A 22103-nucleotide genomic window follows, 5' to 3' on the forward strand; every position below is an offset into this window, starting at 1 on the left:
GCTGAACAAAAAAAGGAAAATACAGATTAACTCGGGAATTCACTGCAAAGTTCAACACCCTGCTGTTTTGGCAGGAGGGATGGCGAGTCTGGAGAACACAAGCAGGGGTCTGTCTACTGCAGCAAACACCCCTCCCCACATCCTTCCTGTTTACCTGCTCGGAGGGTTTTAAAGGGGCTCTATGTTCTTTTATGAGGGAGAGGGTGGGGAGAGCAGAAAAGCTGCCTGCTGTCACTGCACCTCCTTCTCAGACAGGCCAAACAGGCAAAAGTGATCAAAACAGCTGAGCAGGACCTTCCTGAAAAGCACTAAGAACACCTTTCTTATCACTAAGAATATTTTGCATGCTGGGATGGCTTGCAGACTTTGGTTTGTTCTCTCCGTGGGACTTTTGCTGGCAGCCTGTGAAGCTGGGAGGCAGATGCCGAAACTCTCCAACAAGAAACTCTGTGCCGACTCCGAATGCAGCCGTAAGAAACTGCTTCTTCTTGCTGTTCACTTAAGTTACTTATTATATGTATTATTTAACTTCAGGTAATGTTGAAATGACATTAAAAACATATGCTGAGCTATTTAGTTTTCATCTCCAAGTATATTGATAATTAAAACTTCAAATTTCAACCTCTGCACATGCTGCCAAACTCTTCTTTCTCTCATTCTCTCTTGTAGATCCTATCTTAGTAGCTCGTGCCCTCCAGGACTACTACCCCGGAGACTGCAGGTTCATTCCCATCCGACAAGGGCAGCTTGTCTATGTTTATGCTATGCTGAAAGACAAAGGGAACCTATTCTGGGCCGGTAGTGTAAGTAAAAACAACATATTTATGATATGACAAATATAGCCTTGATATGGATCTAGAATATGAAACCTTAAACAGTGCATGAAAAACAAGTCGTTACGTCACATTGGACATTAGAAGACCAGGAATACCTGTGAAAAGGCCAGTGAGTGCAGCAATGAAAACATGAATGTCAACTTGGGTTTTCATAACCAACCTGAGAAGTCAGGTCTTTACTCTGCAGGGTGGAGTTTAACTGCCTTCGCTCATGATCCTGAAGGAAAGTTAATTCAAGGCTATGACATAATGACATATTTTGCAATTGCACATATATTTGTGCTTTATTCTGTCATTTTTCTGAAATGATGTGCAACCCATTGATATAGAAACCTGGCTATAAACATGGTGACTCATGGCTGCTGAAGCAGCTGAGCAGAGACACATGTTGAGAAGAGAGGTAAAGCAGAAACAAACTTACTTGAGCTCATGTTACTTGACACGTTAATGGGAACAAAAGCTTCCCAGCAAGTTTAAATCCAGCTGAATGCCTTGCTCTTTATAATGTTGTGTAATTTTTGGACAGCAAGGATTTTGGCATTAGAAATATAGTTTTCTGTGTCCTTCCCCTTGAAAAGGATCTGTTTTCGGCATCTTTGTCTCAGAAAATGAGCTCTTGGAGTCAGTTGATTGATAATTGCTCATATATGTCCAGTGTTCCAGTATCCTCAACATTTCCTTTTCAACCCATCTGGATTTAGTGTCTTATTCTGGGCATAATTTGGTTTTTGGAAAGATTAATCAGCTGGTACCACATTTAAACACCATCTGAACTATGGCAGAACTTAAGTTAGTAATTAAATAGATAAAAGCTCAGTAACAATTTCAAAATAAGTATGACACAGTACCACCAGAACTACTCCAACAGATTGCTGCTAGTTTAACAGCATTCAGGGACATTTACATCTAAAAATGGACCAGAGTCATGCTGCACTTTAACATTTCTGCAGGAAAGCAAAGCAAACTCTTGCTCTAAATTTCACTGTTTAGACTTTTCATGGTCAACATGTGTTTTAAGGGAATGTTGTGGCAAGAGGAATCCATTTGATTGTGTTCTGCATATCCACCGCTACATTACACAAAAGTAAATTCTGCACAGTACTCTTTTAAGCATGTCCTCCTTGACAAAACACAAACTTTGGCTGTATTGAGCAGCATTGTGTCTCCTTTGTTTTAGCATTAAAAAATGACCAGGAACTACTGTTTGCAAGAGACACCCCCCACTTCATGTGCACACCAGGGCTGATTAGGTTTATAATGTAATTATTAGGGTTAAAATTTTCTCAAGAGGGTCTTTTGAAAAGGATGAGCCGTGTCCATATGCAGCACTATTAATCAAAGTGTTCATCATCATGCTGTATCCTGTGTTTGCAGGTACAAGACTCCTACTACGGAGAGAAAGAGGCTCGTGTTGGCCACTTCCCCAGCAGCGTGGTGGAGGAGACGCACGCTCTGATGCCAGCCAACACTGAGGTTCAAACAACTGTAGGTGAACACACCTGCTAACAATCATTTACACCAGGGGTGGGCAATCCTGGTCCTCGAGGGCCGGTGTCCTGCATGTTTTAGATGTTTCCCTGCTTTAACACACCTGATTCTAATTAATCATGGTCATCAGCTTGTCATCCAGGGCTGTACAATTCTGTTAATGACACAATCACTTGTATCATGGTGCAATGAAGCAGGGAAACTTCTAAAACCTGCAGGGACACCGGCCCTCGAGGGCCAGGATTGCCCACCCCTGATTTACACAATACGTTTTATGTAATGCTTTCTCCTAAATCTCTCTTGTTTTCTGTTTTTTATCCAGAAATGGGATTTCTACTGCAACTAAAGACGTCTTCACTGGAAAGAAGAGAGAACTTTCTCCTTAACTCTTACAGAGAAACATTTTACAATCATGTGATCTTAACATCTAATGATGCATATAACAAACACACAATCATTTAACTATTGTATTTCTTACATCTACACTTGAATCAAAATAATTCAGAAAACCTAATACATTAAATCTATTTTTCAGTTTTGTATAAGTACTTTGATCACTCCATAAAATCCAGACATTGTGCTTTATTATTGACAACGATGTGCTGAGTGGTCCAATATGAATGTTTGCATCTATTATTCCGTATTTGAGGTAGATTGCACAACAATAAATGATTATAGAATGTAAACAAGCTTCATTTATTTTGTAGTGCCCTGAATGATAATTAAAAAAAGTTAACCTGTTATACGCCATGATTCTGTTCAGATCTTTTTTGAAGTATTAAAAAGAATGCAAAAAGATAGAAAGAAAGAAAAAGTAGAATGTTCCTGATTGAGTGATGTTGTGGAAAGATTCAGGAAGCCTGAGGAAACCAGGATGTGTAAAGGTGTGTTGTAGCAGATGCTACTGAAATGTTCTCTAACGTCTTTGCTGCAGCACTTGTGCTCAGTCTGTCGGCAAAAACGGGTTGAAAAGACGCAAAATGGATGAATAGGAGTAATGTCCTTCATTTTCACAAAAATACTGTTATCCAGGATATCCAAAACCCCAAAACGTTGCTGAGATGAGAAGAGTTTGCAGTACACAGGTTGGCACAACCAGGGAGCTGACAAACTTACTGGCAGTGACTCTTACATTTACTTGGATATTTATTCATTTGAAGATGATTCGTCCTAGTCGTCTTCATTCTTTGTGCCATCAGTGTCATTTGTTCTCTTCTCTACATGAAGAATTTGGACACAAAGACTGTCAACAGCAAAAAGTCAAAAGCCCCAGGTCTGTGATGGGGGGTTGGATCTGCGCCCTTGGCATAGATATCCACTTCAGGGATGCAGCGTTGATGCAGAGTTGATGCAGAAAGGTAGACTGAGATTTTAGAGTAAAACATGCTGCATTTCAAGATAATGTTTCAGACATCCATGTTTTCTTTTTTTTGTTTTAATCAGTAAAGTGTAAAAGGAGTGTACAGCCACTGGATTTTGCTGCCTGCATTTCTGGCCTGTCCCCAACAGATAATATGTCGAGAAAATTGAAAATTAAGAATGCAATAATCCCATATTATTGTAAGCCTTAAGACGTGTGGAAAAAATTGGACGAAAACAAAAACATTAGAGCTGTGCTTTTGGGTCAATGAAGTGACGCCTATATTTTCTGAAAAACAGATTTTTTTTTCAATTCAAAAAAGGTTTAAATGGATAAAAAAAAATACTAGTTATTTGGAATTTTGTTGTTGTTTTAAGCATCAAAATGTCATGTGGTGCGACCGTCCGACCATGACCCTTGTTTTGAAAACTTATTTGAAATCACTCTAAATGTATCAATCTTCTACCCTATCTGGCATGCTTTCCGAAGTGTCTTGTAGTCCTGTATAAGATTGCAACACATTTGTATTTATATTTCCATCATAATATACAAACAAAGTTTGCAAAAGTTTTAATTTTCTTTGAAGAAATTGTTGTTTACAATCAGTACGTTTACATGCACTAACAGAAAGTCGAATTGTTGCCTTAATCCGACCGATATCGAAGTTTTAAAAGCTGTGTTTACACCTTAGCTGGGCTGTAGTGGAACCGAACTGAAACTCTTGGGATCGAGCTGTTAGTGCCAGATAATTCTCCTAATCCGTGTTATTCGGCATCACAACAACACGGTAACAGAAGGAGAAGGGGGAGACTGTGCTGCATCTTCCCTGCAACATGATCAGGCTTAGTATGCATGACATTTACAGAGCTGCTGCATCATTAGGGTCCTTTTTTTCTCATGTTGTTGAAGAAAGCCAATGCTGAACTGCGTGTGGCGCCACCTAACGTCGAGAAGTTGGACGCACCTCACTCAATAATCAATTGTCTTCTCGTGCATGTATATTTGGATTTCTGGGAGACTCCAGTTTAATCCTTAGCTAGATTGTTGTCCAATATCTTGATTTAGATACATGTAACCGCACTGACTGATTGAATAGGGTGAATAGCCAAGAGTGGACGGACCAAACAAGGGTAACAATGGTGTAAAAAAAAGTGACTGGGCCGCCTCCTATTGAGGCAGAAATGGCAAAAGTTAATTTGTGCTGCTTTAATTTTCCAATATTACTTATAAGATTGATATGTAACATGTGAAAACCAGTATTTAGGTGAAACAGAAAGTTCAGACTGTATGCAGCTGTTATGTACATAGAAAAAAGGGCACAGAACCACACTGAGTTTGAGTTTTAACATTTATTCTATTTATTGTTATCCGTGTTAATATGCCAGAGGGTCATTGCTAATTTAATAGGAATGATGATAGTTCTTGCACATACAAGTACAGATGCACTCACTCACATGCAGTATCTTAGCAGCTCAGAAGTCACGCTCCCCCGTAAAAGAGGAACCCACAGATAAAAATTGTCTCGTAACATCATCTCCTGTGCTCCTCCATAATGCTGTTCCTCCGGCTCGCTCCTCCTCTACAGCCGCTGCTCCAGAGCACACACCCAGCCCCCTCTGTGACCCCCAACGAATAAAAAGTGACAGTAAATGCCCCCATGGAACCTCCTCCTCACACATACAGAAACACTGTCCTCCCAGAGCAGAGGTGGTACCTAACTCACATCCCATCACTCAGAACTGTGAACTCTAGCCGCAGTTCTGTTTGACAATTTAAGACCGTTAATTTTCAGCTATATTTGGTTGGAGAATTTGAACGAGCAATTCAAAGTTCAAATTCATGATGAGAAAAAGGATAGGCCTTGTGATAGGAAAATTGATTCTTAAGGCCATTACATCTTGGAAATCTTCTCAATGTGTCTACAAAAATTCAGTCGCAGTAAAATTCTGTCAACTGTTGTTGCATAAGCTCAGTATTTTAGCCAGTGGTCATAGGGCACCACTGCCTTGCTCAAGTGTCAGTGATCGTATGTTAAGAGCTAACTGGTTTACTAGAGGGCACTTGCACTTCCAGACATAGATGTCTGACCTACACGTGTACTGAAATGCCAACATAGCAGGTTAAATATAGAGATAGGTAGCATGTGGGATTAGTAGTAGAGCTGTGTCGGGGGTGTCGCCAGACGTTGCTCTACATTTTGGGTTTCTGTGTTCCGTCGTCAACGGAAATAGGAATGCTGCGCTCTTGTCCGGGAGGTGAGCGAGGTGCAGTGATTGTCAGCACGCCGTCGAATGACAGGCTGGAGGTGACTTCAGCCCCGGTTATCCCAGCCGGGAGCTTGTACTTCCTCAGGAACTCTCTCGACACGAAGCCGTGATCATCCTGAAAACAGAATTTCTCAGCACATCAGTGGCAAAGTTGCATCACATCAGTTTGACTTACTATATCTCTGCAGATGTTTACAGCTCCTCTGACCTGTCTTTCCTCATGTTTGGCGTGCACTGTAACGAACTCGTCGCTGACATTGACAGACAGCTCGTCAGGGGAGAAATGCTTCACATCCAGGTAAATTACATAGCGATCCTTTTCCATTCGCATCTGTACAGAGAGTGCAGTTGTTAGGTAGTTGTACTTAGATACGACTAAGTTAGGAATAAGTCCCTAACTATAAATACCTCATTTTAGGACACACACTATTAGCAACAGTAGAGGAGAGTATTCTTCAGTGATATAAATAAAACCATCAGAAACAAAAGCTTATCAAACATTATACAGACTTCAGTACATCAATCCTATCAACTAACTTTGTTATAAGTACTTTTAAAGGTCCCAGGTTGGGGTTAGGGTTATGAGCTGTAGGATTGGGTTGGTTTTACCTCACTGTGTCCATTTTCAGGCCAGTTCATCCAGCGCATGAACGAAGGGCGTATCCATGGGAAGGACCAGGAGAAGGGCCACATCATCGGCCAGTCAGTGAGAGGTTCTGTCAAAGAGAGGTCAGAGAGGCGGCTTGGGAGTGCCCGACGGTACCAGGGGTACTGGATGGGAATATCCATAGCGAGATTCCTGGATAGCTGAGAATGTAATGGGAGTCTTGGTCTGACTTGGTTTCAGATTGGTGCAGCTGTGCTCTCGCAAACTGCATTTATAGGTCTTTCTGCCCCATCCCATCCCATCCAGCCCGGCTACTTGCATGGGGACTCTGCCAACAGGCTGATCTTTCTCGAACAATGATGTCAACTGTTTGTCCCTCCATCATGCTCATTGTTTTGTCTGTCTGACTGTGACCAGTTGCCTCTCTTTCTCTCTCCCTCTCTCTCTGTAACCCTGTCTCTCCATGCCCTCTCGGCCATGAGGTGACACTGGCTACGAATACTGCTGATGCCCCCATGCTTGTTCCCCAGGAAATGCCCCTGTCTGCTGTGTGTGTGTGTGTGTGTGTATGATTTGGTGGGGATTTGTTTTGAAGAATAGCTGACAAAGCATTAGCCTGGTGGGCTTCGAGTGCCAGAAGCTTTAAGTTTGTGTGTGGACTGGATGTGTGAATGAATAGGACTTGATGAGTTTGTATGGAGCAGCATTAGATGACACTCTGTGTTTCATCTGACACAGATTTAAAACACGAATTCCTGTCCATTGATTTTGTCAACCAACTTCTTCCGGTTTTTTTAATTCATTCGACCAACAATGTTGTCTTAAAAGCAAAAGAGTTGCACAAAATTAATATGAATTATGCTTTAAAACCCACTAACGAACTGAGCAAGGTCAACAAGTGACAGCAAAGAATAAAAATGTTAAAAAATGAACTAAGTGATTCAGATTCAGATTCAGACGACTTTATTAATCCCTTTGCAAGGTTCCCTCAGAGAAATTGACATCTCCAGCTCACTCACTCAGCACTGTCATATACAAATAAAACACCCCCAAAACCAAACACCCATATAAAGATAAAAATAAAAATAAAGTGATAGTTTTTATTTTCAGAATTGATTACAGTTTTAATTTTGCACATTTTTTTTACATTTAGCCAAAGAATATGAATATACATTTTTCATACCTACCACCCGCCCCCTTTCTTTAAATGGGCTATTTAGCAACTTTGACTTATTCATGTTCCAATGAACGACATCCCAAAATGAGAAATCTCGTAAATTTTTTGTTACATAGACAATTGAAAAATCAGTGTCTCTCTTGCTTAATGTCATTCTACTGGCTAAATATCATATACACTGTTGTAAGTGGAGAAAAATTAAGCCCTCTTTCCAATGTTTTTTAAATGATTTCAAATGTTTTTTGTCTCTATAAAAAAATTAAGTCAAATAACTTAACAAACAAACAAAAAAAATATTAGCTGATATATCAAAGTATATTTTCTCTCTTTCTGAAATGTCATTATATTTGCCTTAAAATGCCTTACTGTTTTTGTTATTAATGTTATTTATGTTTACTTTATTGTTTGTCTGTATGTCTCTTGTTCATGATACCTCCCAAAATATGTTCTATTTTCTTATATCGTATTGTATTTCCTCCACAAGCAGTTTGTATAAATGTGTGTTTTTGTTTATAAATTGTGTTCAATAAAAATAAAAAAACTTCTGGGGAAAAAAAAGACTAAAAACAAATCATATTTGTGTTTTATTTCTTTTTCATTTAATTTAATTTATTTTTTTATTTTATTTTTTCCTTAACGTGTTTCCTGTTTCCGTAGTGTCGTTGCCATGGTGACGCAACCGTTACATCCATGGAAGCAACGTACGCGAGTCACACCCGTTGAATAGTTGTTTTAACAAAAATGTACCTTAGCTGATTTAAAATTAACACTGAAATGGACCTGCCGGCTACATGTTACGGCACACTCGACAAGAAAAACCCAGTTATTACAGGGTTTAAACGAGAAATTAACTCTTTCTTAACACTGATGAAACGAGCAACGTCCGGCAGGGACCCGGACAACCTCTCCACAGCCAGAGGGTGAGACATTAAAGTCAAGCAAATCTCAGCCCAGGCTGGGGTATTTACCCCACTTTCCCCCATAAAGGGTTTCTACCCCAGAAAAAAAGTTTTTAGCCAATATTAGGCTTCAAGTTTACATAGCTAACGAGAAAACAATTATGCAATCACAAGGACCGCGGTTGAATTGGTTTGATATTGGATATTGGATATCACAAGACTGTAATTATTATAAAAAATCATACTATGGGCTGATTAATGTGGTTTAATGAATTCAACACTCATAATAAACAATTGGTGTTATGTATCACAAGTTTTATGGGTGTTGAATTCATTAAATCTCATTAAATCAGCCCATAATATGATTTTATAAGTTTTATGGGTGTTGAATTCATAAAACCACATTAAATCAGCCCATAATATGATTTTATAATAATTACTCTCTTGATATATAGTCTAGATGACCACCATTACAAGCAATATGACCAAAATCGGTGGTATGTATCACAAATTAAATGGATGTCTTTGAATGTCGAATATCCAATATCAAACCAATTCAACCGTGGTATCACAAGGTGAAATCAACAGTATGATGAGTGCCAGATAAATGCTGAATAGAAAAGTATCTTTCATTCAGAATCAAAATCCTGGTGGAGATATGGAAGAAGTACAAACATCGACTGCCTGCAAAGTTATACCACGAACACATCCTTCAAATTGCAGATTTTCTTTGTGGAAAGAAGGTAATCTAACAATCTGTTTTATTATTTGGTTACTGCAGCCTGAGTTGTTGTGTTTTCAAACTGCTTTGCAGCTACAAATCAAGCCAGAAATCTTGGTGTGATTATTGACTCAGACCTAACTTCAACAGCCATTTAAAGTTTATCACTGAATCTGCCTATTCCCACCTGAAAAACGTTGCTAGAATTAAGGGGTTTCCGTCTAAACAAAACATGGAAAAACATATTCATGCATTCATTTTCAGTGGTTTGGATTATTGCAATGGTGTAGTGGCCACTCACACAGTTTAAAATCTTACTGCTGGTCTACAAAGACCTGAATGGTCAAATTACATGCTTGATCTGTTAGTTCCTATGAAGCTCCCAGACCCCTGAGGTTCATCTGGATCTGGTTTGTTGTGGTTCCAAGAACCAGAACCAAGCAAGGTGAGGCAGCGTTCAGTTATTCTGCTCCTCACCGGTGGAACAAACTTCCTGTAGACCTGAGGTCTGCTCCAACTGTAGATCCTTTAAATCAGGGTTAAAAACATTACTGTTTACTGAAGCGTACTCTTGAATTAATTACTTACCTGCTGTACTCTACTGCCCTTACCTCTTAACAACTTGTGCTTTTATTTCATTTTATTTGTTATTTACTGTTTAATTGTGTCTTACTGCTTTTAATGTTGATGTAAAGCACTTTGAATTACCTTGTGTTGAATTGTGCTTTACACATAAACTTGCCTTGCCTTGAAAAATAATAATTTACTAATTTCTTCATCATTTTTTTAGTCAAACTATTCAGCTGATTATAGAATGGCCTTGATAACCATCATTTTGTTTACTTGCCTGCACTTCTTCTTTTTACTGTTCAAGGGCTCAGGGCTATCAGACTTAACTGTTTTTACATCTATTTGCTGCAAATACATTTGTTTTAAATGTCTTCCCTTTGCTCTTTATTTGTAGTTGTATCAGCTGGCTCTGTGGTACGGCTACAGCCTCCATCTGTTGCAGTTTAGTTCAGTGAAAATAACTGACATAACAGATGTGGACCACTTCATGGCCTGCTTCTTCCCTGGGGGGTTCGACGAAGACCCAGATACTGTTGTCATGAAGGTGTCTGAGCTTGTTTTGCTATGTGGTGAAATCATTGGTCATTTTTATTTTGTATCAAAATCTCATTACATCTAAAGCATAGAAAACATAATAACATGTGGAAGTGTGTGTGTGTGTGTGTGTGTGTGTGTGTGTGTGTGTGTGTGTGTGTGTGTGTGTGTGTGTGTGTGTGTGTGTGTGTGTGTGTGTGTGTGTGTGTGTGTGTGTGTGTGTGTGTGTGTGTGTCCAGGGCCGAGCAATGCTTGGCAGTGTCATCTGTATATCTGAGCTGGAGAAACAGCCCAGAATCCTCCTCAGCCAGGAGGGACTCTGTCAACTGCTGCGTGTGCTGAACTTCATTTGGATCATGTTGCAAGCGTTTCAACAACATCAACACATCTCCCAGCAGATATATGAAGGTATAGAATAAAGCTCAGATCACAAAAATACAATACTGTACAATGCAATACAGTACAATACAATACAGTACAATCGAATACAGTACAATACTATACAATACAGTACAATTCTATATAATACAGTACAGTAAAATACAGTACAATACTATACAGTACAAGACACTACTATACAGTACAATAGAATACAATACAATACAGTACAGTACAGTACAATACAATATAATGCACAATTAAATTATATTTATTTTTTCCCCATAAATCATAAAACCAAAATAAACTATGTTTTGTCAAATAGAACGTATTTGAAGTGATTTTTCTTTTTTGACATTGCACATCTTCTGATATAACTATCGTGGGAGAACATGAACACTGAAATATACAGTATAATACACAGCCTTTTTTGTTTCAGCATTATATTTATACCCTATGATGTCAATGTTTTTCTCCATGCTGTATGTTGTTACATCTTCCTCATCTTATCCAGGTCTAGCGCACATTTACAACATCTGCCGTCACCTCATGACCATGGAGTGCAGTGCACAGGTAAGGGAAAGGTGCATGTGGGGGAGAAATAATGTGTGGCACAGGCTGTGAATCAGATGAGAACTCATAACATGGAATCTTTATTGAAAGAGTTTTGGAGAATAATTTACGGTCAATGCAGGTTTTTATGGCGGAAAAATTGAAGATTCATTATTAAAGTGAGTTTTAATTGATTTGTTCTCTGCTTCACATAACAGAGCATGTGGGACTCTCATATCACGAATAAAATGTAAATGTTATAATGCACATTGCATGATAAATGTCTGTCACTATTTGTGATGTGTTCCTGTTCAGGCACTGAAGTATCTCCTGTGGGCAAGCATCAGTTTAGAGACGTCCCCCTCGCTGATGACAGCCAATTGTCTCCCACTGATTGTCACTCTCTACTGTGCGGTCTGTCAGTGTTACTACGACAACCATGCTGAGGGGCAAGCAAAGGTGAAAGACGTCTGCATTCAGCCAAACACACAGTAATAAAAGATCATTCACAGATTGATTTGAAAAAGTATATAAGTTCACTCGTTTATATTTGTCCTTTGTTTTTCTAATACACAGATTACATTATTCCTCATAATTTAGTTTTTTTTAAAGAAAATGCTAATGATATTTGTCAGGGGTGACCACTCATGGAGTTGTTCCAGATAGAAAAAGTTGCAAACAAGCTGTTCTGAAACTGTTATCTTCCCCTTCATGTTTTTCTTTTTTGTGTCCTCAAATGCTCCCAGCATTATGCCAAAAGAGCCCTTGAAAAAATCCATGAGCTTGAGCAGCTGGAGGGGAAAAGTGAGATTCCTGCCACCAGAGAGACACAGAGAGCTTACAGAGAAGCTTCAGTCAAGGCGAGTATACACTAATGTGATTACTGTGATGAAACTTTAGAGAGAATATACATAATCCACACTGACAAGTTAACTATCAGAGCAAAGGAAGGAGAGCTTGTTTCTGGCAAATAGTAAATTGTACCAACAGACCCAGATAAAACACAATTTGAATGCCCCAGTCTACATTTACAAAGCTTGAGCTGTCATGTGTCTCATTTCTTATCTCATATCAGGAAATGTTTGTTTATCAAGGCTGAGTTCTTTATAATATTAAAATTTGCTTTTGTTTGTTTCAGCTGACTATCATGATTTCCAAGCAGGCGGTGTTTGAGACCAGACCAGACCAAAGCAAAAAGACTCTGAGAGGCATCACCAAAGTAATAACATCAACTTTGCTGCAATGTTATCATATTCAGTTAAATATAATACTTGAGCATACCGTCACATGCCTTTATAAACCCCTCGGTAAAAAGGGGTTAAAAAGTAATGTTTTTCTTCTATTTTACTTCTTATTCTTCTCTAATTGTAGCCACATAATCACTGGCCAAATACTCACAAGTTAAAATTGTTGCTGTGATAGTTTATTTTGTGAGTTTATGTATTTTTTGTAGCGATGCCTTAAACTTCACCACCTGTCTGCATGTTCCTCAGGTGGTTCGGCGTCCTAACGAAACCGACCGCGTGCTCACAGACCTGTTTGACTGCGGCGCAGCAAAGTTCCTGGGCATTTTGGAGGCCCTGTCGGACAGCACCACCCGACCCCTGCAGACGAAGATCCCAGATGAAGCTTGGCGGCAGGAGGTGGTCCTACAACTCCTATCTGCTGGCTTAAGGATACTATCTGGTTAGTACCATGACAAATCTAACAAAAACTGCATCAATAGAGGGTATGCATGATGTCACTTTCCCACTGGACCAGCCCCCTTACTCGCACTGAGTGGCAAAAATGCAACTAGTAAGGGAAACTGGAAAAGACGTGATAACAGCCGATTATGGGCTTAAATTAAAGGCAGTTGGACTTGACAGTGACCCGTACAGTTACCTGAAGAACCAGTGGTCCATGGACATTAATATTAGACATCCTAATATTTATATGTACTTAATTTCTACGCCGGGGAAATACACGAAGCAAGGCTTGAAGGCATACAAAAGTCTTGACGCTTGGTCTTACTTCAAGGCAGGATTTGTTGATGAAATTAAAGTGATGAGGACACCGAACTTTATGATTTGACCGTTTAACGTTAGCTACCCAAAAATCCAACATTACCTGATACAAAATGGGAACCACAAATCCACGTTTCGGTGCCTGGAATCCAGTTGTTTCTGCGAATTGCAGCGATCCATTTGTCTCTCTTAAGCTTATTTTTCGGCAGTCTGTAAAACAATAACTCCGATTTCTTGCTAAATCTATGAGTACAGTCAATCCCACAACAGCTCTTTCCCATTTTAGATGTTTTCAAGTTGCTCAAACTAAAAGTTTACGCTGCCACTCAGTCTTTCTGCCACTCAGTGGAAGTAACCCGCTGTGAAGTCGCATCTGTGACGTCATGCGCATTCCCTCTATAACAATTATTAGGTGAATTTAGATGATGTACGTTAATGTGTGTTAAGGAAAGACAAGTACCGGTACTGGGAGACGAAGTACCGATGACCAGCCATACCTATCGCCTGCTACACTGACAGCAACATCATCTCTAATTGATGCAGCAGTTACAGGCAAGTTCATTGTTCATTATAAGGTTTTTGTTTCTGCGTGGGGGTTTGTAAATCAATGTGAAGGACTCGTATGTTTTATTACCAGGTGAAAACCGAATACCCATCTTATCTGCGGTGAGGTTCATCAAATTACTTCTTCAATACAAGCAGCCTGGAGTGTTTGCCGAAGTTGCCGAAGAGATGCTGCGTATCTTGTCTGTGAGTCTTTGCAACTCTGTTATTTTTTATGACTTTTTCCTTGTGTATAGTTGTGTTTCCTCTTTTGATTTAAATCACGTTCTGTATGTTTGAAGTATTTTGAGTGTGACCACTAATCTTCTGTGCATCAGGGTGTTGAAGGTCAGCCATTCAGGAAGGCTGAGCGGGAACTCGCATTACTTTGCAGCTTCAACAATGTCATGTTTTGTCAGGGGAGCGATACTGGAGACGTCATGAAGAATGGTAACAATCGTAAAACTGTCCTGCGTATAATTATTAAGGTGGGAAAGCTTTATGATGATAAATATAGTAAAGGATTTACAGCTGATATCAAAGTGCAGTTCATCTCTTTATTTGTTATTCTCATAATTTCCTAAAATAAGAAATATTTAGATGTACTACTGTCGACCTATTATTATCTTATGCTATTTTCAAGGTTTTTTAATATATTTATTTATTTGGTGATCATTGACTATAAGCTGATGGAATTGGAGAAATCTTTGTAATATAATGTTTTTATTCTTCTCTTGTTTCTGCAGACAGGTGCAAGTCGTCTGTCTCTATGAGTGACGAGCTCACTGGTCTGGTAGACACCCTGCAGAAGACAGTCTGTGGCTCCTTTCCTGTAAATTTCCATCACAAGCTTTATCAACATTTAAGTTTTGGTTTCTGGCTCCGAGGGGGAGCTTTTTTAATATTCATATATATTATAAATACTACATATCTGTGTTTGTCCAGGATATGCAGCCAGATGGGGCCATGGTTCTGGATACTGTGTTATTTCTGTGGGATCAGGTGCAGAAGGCCTTGGAAATGGATCGGGTGCAAAAGCCAACGTTCACACACCACCTGCCGAAGATGGCTACTTTTGACAGGGTACGGAGAAGGAAGTCAATCTCAGAAGTGCAACAATGCATATTTTTCAGGATCAAACTTAGATATTCAGTGCTGCGTTAATTTTGGTTGACTTGCTACCATTTGTGAAACTATTTGCAGTGGGTGTGGTGCCTGTTTGTGCTGTGTGAGGTGGCCCTTTTCTGTGAGCAGGCAGCAGTTGACCATAAAACAGCGGCAGAAATGATTTGCACATTAGGTATAATGGTAGAGAAAGGAGTTGAAAATATACATCAAACACAAAAGTCAGGTGAGGAATCAGTTAAACTCTTATTTTATTTGATCTGCTTGATCTTTAACTGCCACACAAGCTATGATAAATGTATTAATCTCACGTCTGATTCCAAACAGCTTTTAAAGGAGATTGTGACTATTTGAACTCCAGGCTATATCCTCAGGTTGAGGTATGTGAGAAGATCACCTTTTTAGTATCGTGACATAGTATAGAGGGTCTGCATTGACGTCACTTTCCCACTGGACCACGCCCCCTTACTCTCACTGAGTGGCAAGAACAGCTGCAACTAGTAGGGGAAACCATGGAAAAGACGGGATAACAACCGATTATCGGTTTAAATTAAAGGCAGGTGGACTTGACAGTGACCTGTACAGTTACCTGAAGAATCAGTGGTCCATGGATATTAATATTTGTCCACAAATCGAGTTTCCTGATATTTATATGTACTTAATTTCTACGCTGGGGAAATACATGAAGCAAAGCTTGAAGGCATATACAAGTCTTGACGCTTGGTCCTACTTGAAGGCAGGATTTGTTGGCGAAACTAAAGTGATGAGGACACCAAACTTTATGATTTGACCGTTTAACGTTAGCTACCCAAAAATCCAACATTGCAACATTGCAGCGATCCATTTGTCTCTCTTAAGCGTATTTTTTGGCAGTCTGTAAAACGATAACTCAGATTTCTTGCTAAATCTATGAGTACAGTCGATCGCACAGCAGCTCTTTCCCATTTTAGATGTTTTCCGGTTGCTCAAACTGAAAGTCTATGCTTTCTGCCACTCAGTGGGCGTAACCCGCTGTGAAGTCGCATCTGTGACGTAATGCGTAATATGTGTGATAATTGACTCTGTTTTGTACAATATGGAAAAGTATTTTGTCTCAGGTTTCTCTGTCTGTCCTGTTAAGAGTTCAAACACAGTTGAAAAAGTCACACTGCTTAAAAAGGTGTGTGAACTGGTGAAGAAGGCTCTTGAAAGTCTGGCCAAGGGTGTATCTACATTTCTCCCACATGACTGCTCAGCAATCACTGACACCGCTTTCATGCAGGTAGGAAGGTGTAATCCAGTCTGTCCTTCATTCGTGACACAGTGTTTTTCAGGATATTCTGATGTAGCTCCCAGATTGAACTTTAATGACCAGAAATGATCATTCTCTAACAGAAATCCACCCCACCTCATCAACTCAACGCTTCTGCAACTATTTCAGCAGAAGGAAAAGAAACAGATGAAAATATGAACAAAAAGGAAGAAAGTGAATCTGAGGTAGAATCAGATTTTGAAGGCTGTCAGCAGACTGGGTCTCCACGTGTGTTTCAGCTGGTTAAAGATCTTCATCTAAAGTTGAACATCACATACCACAGGGCTTCCCTCAAGTTACTGCAGCTGAATGCAGGTTGGACTCGTTGCTACACTGATATGTAATTTAGTGGTGATTTTTGAAAGTAGTTAAGCTTATAATCTGCTTTACAAGTGATAGAAACTGACATTTTATTTTATTTCTCTTGCTGGTTGGAAACTAGATGCAAATGTAAAATTATCAAAAAGAACTGTGATTAAAGTTTCTTTCTCATTGTATTGTGGGTGCTAATAATGTGTCTCAGTGTTTTTAACTTGCAGAGGCTTTCATTCCTTTTTCTAGTTGCAGAGCCTGAACTGTTGGAGCAGATCAACAAGAACAAAGTGTCCAAAGCTCTTTTTCTGATGCAGAAGGCTCTGCTGGAGCACAACACGGCTTCTGGTGATAGCAGCAGGACCAGCAGTCTTCTCGAGGTTACACAAGAACATTCACCATCACAAACATGGTTAAATATAATAAAAAGGGGAAGAAAAATGTCATGTCATGTAATAACTTCGTTATTGAAAATGTCCAGTTTATATTTGCAAAAAAACTAAAAAAAATACTAAATATTCTTTTTAGGAAATGTGAGTTAGACATTAAAAAAATTGCCTTGCTGTTAATATTTTAACAGTAGCGCTGCATGAAACAATTTTTTCTGGTTATTCTATAAAAAAGGTCAATAAAACACCAGAAAAGCAAATGGCCATTACAATATTTGAATCCCGTTGTCATACCGACGCATGTCCTCAAAGCATCTTGCTAATTCCAACAGTCTTGGGTATTTTTGCTTGGAGGAAACACAAGAAATGAAACAGTTATCACAATTATTGAACATTATTTTCCAACTCCAGTGTATTCAGATCGTGGGGATCCATTGTGAGCACTTAAGAAGTGTGATTAATGACCAGGCATTGTGTTCACGTGCTTTTGTTAGGAGGCCTCCACGCTTATAGAGAAAGCAGAGATGGAGGAGAGGAAACTCTACAGGACCACCACTCTGCCTCCAAGGAAGAATCAAACACTTAAAGGGAAAAGAGAAAGCCCCCCACCTCCTCCCATCCTGCTTTCACGCACTGACCACTCCTTCACCTTCGCCCCAGCTCCCTATGACTTGGATGGGCAGGTAAAATGTATTATTTCTCATGTCATTAACACAATATTTTAACACTTATCAAATCATCTCCACAACATCAGTTCTTTTGCCTTGTATTTTGCTTTGTGCTAGGTGTGTTGGTATCAGCTTCACGGGAAGGTGGCAGAGGGCATTAACAAAAAGGTCCGCCTCATAGACTGTAGCCTGCCAGGAACTGGGAATATGGTGCAGTTTTTCATCTTTTTTTCTTTCTCAACACAGAATCAGGCTTGTTTTTTTCATCTGTCTATTTGTATATGAAACCTGACTTTGTTTGTAGGTACCAGCAGTTTCTGGTGAGTGTGTGCTGAGGGTGGACGGCCTGCAGCCGAACCAGAAATACGCTTTTGCTGCAGCAGCCTACAACCGTGAGGGGAAACTCCTGGGAGACGCTATAGGGGAGACGACATTACCACTGCTGGCATCCATGCCTGCCCCCCTGCTCTCCACATGGGCTCACCTGGCACAGGCACGCTGCTTACTAATGCAAATTAGCAGAAGTAGAGACAACAAAGAATACACTGCAAAAACTCAAAATCTTAATAGGAATATATGTCTTATTTTTAGTTAAAATGTCTCATTTTTAGTCAAATAAAATCTCATTACACTTCAAACAAGACTCATCACTGGAAAAAACAACAATTTTCACCTGTTTCAAGTAGATTTTCACTTAAAATAAGTAGAAAAATCTGTCAGTGGAATAAGATTTTTTTGCTTGTAATGAGAAGATAAATCTTGTCCCACTGGCAGATTTTTCTACTTTTACTTGAAACAGGTGAAAATTGTCAAATAACAAGTTATTTTTCTGGTAATGACTTTTGACAAAAAATTAGACATTTTAACTAGAAATAAGACAAATATTCCTGGTAAGATTTTGAGTTTTTGCAGTGTAGGTGAGGTTACTTATATGTGTTGGATGGTTTCTTATCCAGGTGGCGTTTCAGACTCAGCAGTATGCTGTAGCTAAGAGAGCCTGTAAGGAACTCTGGGGCCATTATGTGGATCAAAACTGTGGGTCCAACAGCACACAACATAGACTTGCTACCAATGGGTAAGGATGGAAAAATAAACATACGGTGCGTCCGAAATGCCATACTAAACAGTATATACTCAAAAAGTATACTTAAGTTTGGCACACTTTTGAGTAGGTAATTATCAATAGTATGCATTAATTTGGACGTATTACTCAGAGCGCACACAGCACTTACTGCCGTTGGGAGGAAGTGACGTGTCGCAGCAGCAGCAGCAGTAGCAGCGCACCGCTACGCTCTTTCTTAATATTATTAATTATTTTTTTAGAATTTATATTTAATTATTAATATTATAATATTCATATTATATAATAATAGTATTATACTTAATATTATACTCATGACATATGCGTATCTGCCCGGCACTAGGAACCAAACACCGCTGCATTGCATTGTTGGAAGTTTCTGCTTCTCCGGAATGAGTATGAATAGCGCATACTATTGTGTACGTACTAATGTCTCGGACGCATTAAAAAATCTCACATACTGTTTTTGCATACTCATTAGGGTGGAAGTATGCAATTTCGGACGCAGCTATAGTCAGAAAGGAATGTAATGAATTAACCTCTTTTCTTCTGTTCATCTTGCTGTAGACTACATAAACAAACCATTCAACACTCGTCACCTTACCTGTGCCAGCTGTTCTTGACCTCCATCTTTATTGAGACAGAAATCAATGTTCGGCAGGGATCCCTCTACTCGGACTCATTCAGTCCCAGAGGACCGTTTATCTGGGAGCAGGTAAAAAACAACAACATTATACCTGATTCATGATGAAATGTTGATGATATGTGCTTGTTTGTATGTGCAGGAAGCCAGACTGGCAGAGTGTGAACAAATGCTGGTGGCTATGGACTTTGCGATGTGTTTGAACAAAGGCGATTTTGCTGTGCAGGCCGTGATTACCTGCTACAAATTGTTAGAGCCTATAATCTTCCATCAGGTCGTACATGACCCTGTGGTGCAGGTATGTGGAAACCTAATGCTCCTCAGTCTTTGAATGTAAACATGCTACATCAGAATCGTTTGACTGTGCTCTGGTTGACAGGTGCTGACCAAGTGCTTGGTCGTTTTGGAGCAGAATTCAGCTTTTCTCCAACAGAACTGGACCGAAAGCACCTCCGAGTCACTTTTGCACATGATAGCCTGCATAACCTTTTACCTGTCAAAGGTGTGTACATTAACAGTTCGCATAATGAGTACTTTCGAATTTTTTTATTTTAGGTTTTTCAGGATTTTCTGAAGCAGCACGTTAAATAAAACAGGAGTCATGGGAACTTTTCGGATAACTTTAATGGATTCATCTTCACAATTTACCATTAAAATAGCCGGTGTTCATGTTCTATAACAGAACAGTATTTTAAATAAAGTCATACGTCATTTCGTGGTACCGGTAATCTGAAGGCAAATGAAACAAAGTATTTTGTCATTTGGTTTCTCCTTTTAACTTCACATTTTTGAAAAATAACTTTAGCATTAGTATGTCACTTTCAAAGAAGAATACATTGTTATCTATGATTTTTATTGATCCTCTATAGGAGAAAAAAAGGCCATTTCAGACCTTTTAATTTTTGATATTACGGAAAGCCTTAGCTGGAAAATATGGTACCTATATAATAAGTAAGAAGTAACCATGTACTCATTTGCTTTTAAAATCCCCTGCTACTAAGCCCCCTATACATTTATTTGTACAGCTGTTCATAGATTCAGCAGATCTACTTATTCACACTGACTTACTGTACGATTCAAAATGATACTTTAATAGACAGTTTGAACAAAATACTGTAATGGATCTCTTGTCAACTCCTCCCGACAGGCCTTACGTGCACAACGCCACCATCAGCTGGCTGCTGCCATGATAGACTGTGGTATAAAGGTGCTTCAGAAGTTCTATGATGCCCAGCTTCAAATCAGCAAACCTTCCAACCTTGATGAGCTTGTAAGAATAACATGTGATTTATCCTCACTTTTAGGTTAAAAATTAAAGAAGGCAATTAAATTTACTTCATTTGATTCTCAAAAATATCTTAAAATGTAAAAAAAAAACAAAAAAGAAACTGATTTATTTTCCGGTCACATTTATTTTCACAAAAAGCCCAAATTAGAGTTGAGTTGTTCCTTTCTGTATGTAGATGGGGGCTCCTGCTGCTGGACATGTGAAAATAAGCCTGCGTATAGAAGCACTGCACAGGGAAAAAAATGCTCTCAAAGTGAACAGTGGTAATTCACACACAACATGTGTGTGTGTGTGTGTGTGTGTGTGTGTGTGTGTGTGTGTGTGTGTGTGTGTGTGTGTGTGTGTGTGTGTGTGTGTGTGTGTGTGTGTAAAGGGGACATGGGTATCAGTTTCCCTCTATTCTCTCACACACCTTTTCTTTCCCTCCTCTCCAGGTCGTCACTCGCAGTCGCTTGGATCAGAGCATGGAGGAGGTGGGAGGGGGGGGGGGGTCTATTCAGCTGTTTTATTTGCTTGGGGAGAAAAGAAATCCCAGTTATGCTGCAGAACTATTTAATTTAACATCTGATCGGTGAAAACTAGCAAACATTGATTTGTTGAACCTCTTCTGGCTTTGTATAACATCATAAAATATAGAGACTTCAACTTCACTATTGAAAAATAATATTCTTCATCAGTCAGGTTGCAGCTTTCTCTTGAGGAAGGATGCAGGATGGAGCCTTGTTATTGATCCTTTCTTTTCCAGTTTCAAAATCTGGGTTCGTCTTTGACGCCGTCCTGGATAGAAGTTTGCAGACTCTTTGGTAGCGAGAGGCTTCATCGTTCTGAGAAGTGATTCTATTGTTTTCTAGTCGCATCTAATTTCTCATGTTGCTTCAGCTTTGATATCTTCTGTGATTTACTAACCTGACACATTTCAGTGCCTCATTCAAGTCAATGTTGTGCCTATAAGGCAAGGGAGGTTTATTTGTGCAGCACATTTCATGTAGAGGACAAGTAAAAGTGCTTTACATCAAAATATCTTAAAAATACATTAAAAAGTAAGAGTTTAAAATCAGAAATTAAAGACAAATGTATGAGTTAAGATGAGTTAAAAAGAATAAAACAAATGAGAAGCAAGAAATAAAGGTTGTGCATTGTGGGAGATTACTGAAATGCAGCAGTAAATAAAAAGGTTTCCAACCTTGACTTAAATTGAGAGTTTCAGCAGCTCTGATGCATTGTGGGAGTTTGTTCCACAGGTGAGGGTCATACAAGCTGTCTCCTGGTCTCAGTGAGGACTCTGGTCTTCTGGTTTTAGTGAGGACTCTGGTCTGAGTGAGGACTCTCTCTCATATACATATATATCTAGATAGATATATATACTAT

The 22103-nt window shown here is 39.3% G+C and overlaps 3 protein-coding genes across 3 annotated transcripts in view; 2 read left to right on the forward strand and 1 right to left on the reverse strand.

The window, feature by feature from the left end:
- The first annotated feature begins 146 nt into the window (after positions 1 to 146).
- On the forward strand, positions 147 to 3058 carry mia (MIA SH3 domain containing). The gene is made up of 4 exons (XM_061740884.1): positions 147 to 470; positions 670 to 803; positions 2211 to 2321; positions 2647 to 3058. Exons 1-4 carry the CDS (start codon positions 353 to 355, stop codon positions 2668 to 2670), a joined length of 387 nt encoding a protein of 128 aa, XP_061596868.1. The 5' UTR covers positions 147 to 352; the 3' UTR covers positions 2671 to 3058.
- Positions 3059 to 5024: 1966 nt separating this feature from the next.
- Positions 5025 to 6971, reverse strand: LOC133460285 (alpha-crystallin B chain-like). Its single transcript, XM_061740885.1, has 3 exons — positions 6561 to 6971; positions 6160 to 6282; positions 5025 to 6066 (listed from the first exon to the last, which is right to left on the reverse strand). Exons 1-3 carry the CDS (start codon positions 6738 to 6740, stop codon positions 5875 to 5877), a joined length of 495 nt encoding a protein of 164 aa, XP_061596869.1. The 5' UTR covers positions 6741 to 6971; the 3' UTR covers positions 5025 to 5874.
- A 1538-nt stretch (positions 6972 to 8509) lies between these two features.
- The window catches only part of LOC133460175 (cilia- and flagella-associated protein 54-like), a 29580-nt gene continuing 15986 nt past the window's right edge, over positions 8510 to 22103 (forward strand). Inside the window, exons 1-29 of the mRNA XM_061740738.1 lie at positions 8510 to 8655; positions 9272 to 9377; positions 10320 to 10469; positions 10699 to 10867; positions 11352 to 11410; positions 11705 to 11848; positions 12136 to 12249; positions 12528 to 12608; positions 12883 to 13075; positions 13843 to 13947; positions 14033 to 14145; positions 14277 to 14388; positions 14685 to 14770; positions 14884 to 15021; positions 15142 to 15289; positions 15391 to 15443; positions 16184 to 16324; positions 16438 to 16669; positions 16916 to 17046; positions 17550 to 17738; positions 17841 to 17933; positions 18028 to 18216; positions 18680 to 18798; positions 19372 to 19519; positions 19590 to 19745; positions 19827 to 19949; positions 20595 to 20717; positions 20911 to 20998; positions 21170 to 21208. Coding sequence (XP_061596722.1) covers positions 8510 to 8655; positions 9272 to 9377; positions 10320 to 10469; positions 10699 to 10867; positions 11352 to 11410; positions 11705 to 11848; positions 12136 to 12249; positions 12528 to 12608; positions 12883 to 13075; positions 13843 to 13947; positions 14033 to 14145; positions 14277 to 14388; positions 14685 to 14770; positions 14884 to 15021; positions 15142 to 15289; positions 15391 to 15443; positions 16184 to 16324; positions 16438 to 16669; positions 16916 to 17046; positions 17550 to 17738; positions 17841 to 17933; positions 18028 to 18216; positions 18680 to 18798; positions 19372 to 19519; positions 19590 to 19745; positions 19827 to 19949; positions 20595 to 20717; positions 20911 to 20998; positions 21170 to 21208 — 3688 coding nt within the window. The remainder of the gene's footprint in view (positions 8656 to 9271; positions 9378 to 10319; positions 10470 to 10698; positions 10868 to 11351; positions 11411 to 11704; positions 11849 to 12135; positions 12250 to 12527; positions 12609 to 12882; positions 13076 to 13842; positions 13948 to 14032; positions 14146 to 14276; positions 14389 to 14684; positions 14771 to 14883; positions 15022 to 15141; positions 15290 to 15390; positions 15444 to 16183; positions 16325 to 16437; positions 16670 to 16915; positions 17047 to 17549; positions 17739 to 17840; positions 17934 to 18027; positions 18217 to 18679; positions 18799 to 19371; positions 19520 to 19589; positions 19746 to 19826; positions 19950 to 20594; positions 20718 to 20910; positions 20999 to 21169; positions 21209 to 22103) is intronic.

The sequence above is a fragment of the Cololabis saira genome, chromosome 14 (genome assembly GCF_033807715.1).
Source record: "Cololabis saira isolate AMF1-May2022 chromosome 14, fColSai1.1, whole genome shotgun sequence".
NCBI lineage: Eukaryota > Metazoa > Chordata > Actinopteri > Beloniformes > Belonidae > Cololabis > Cololabis saira.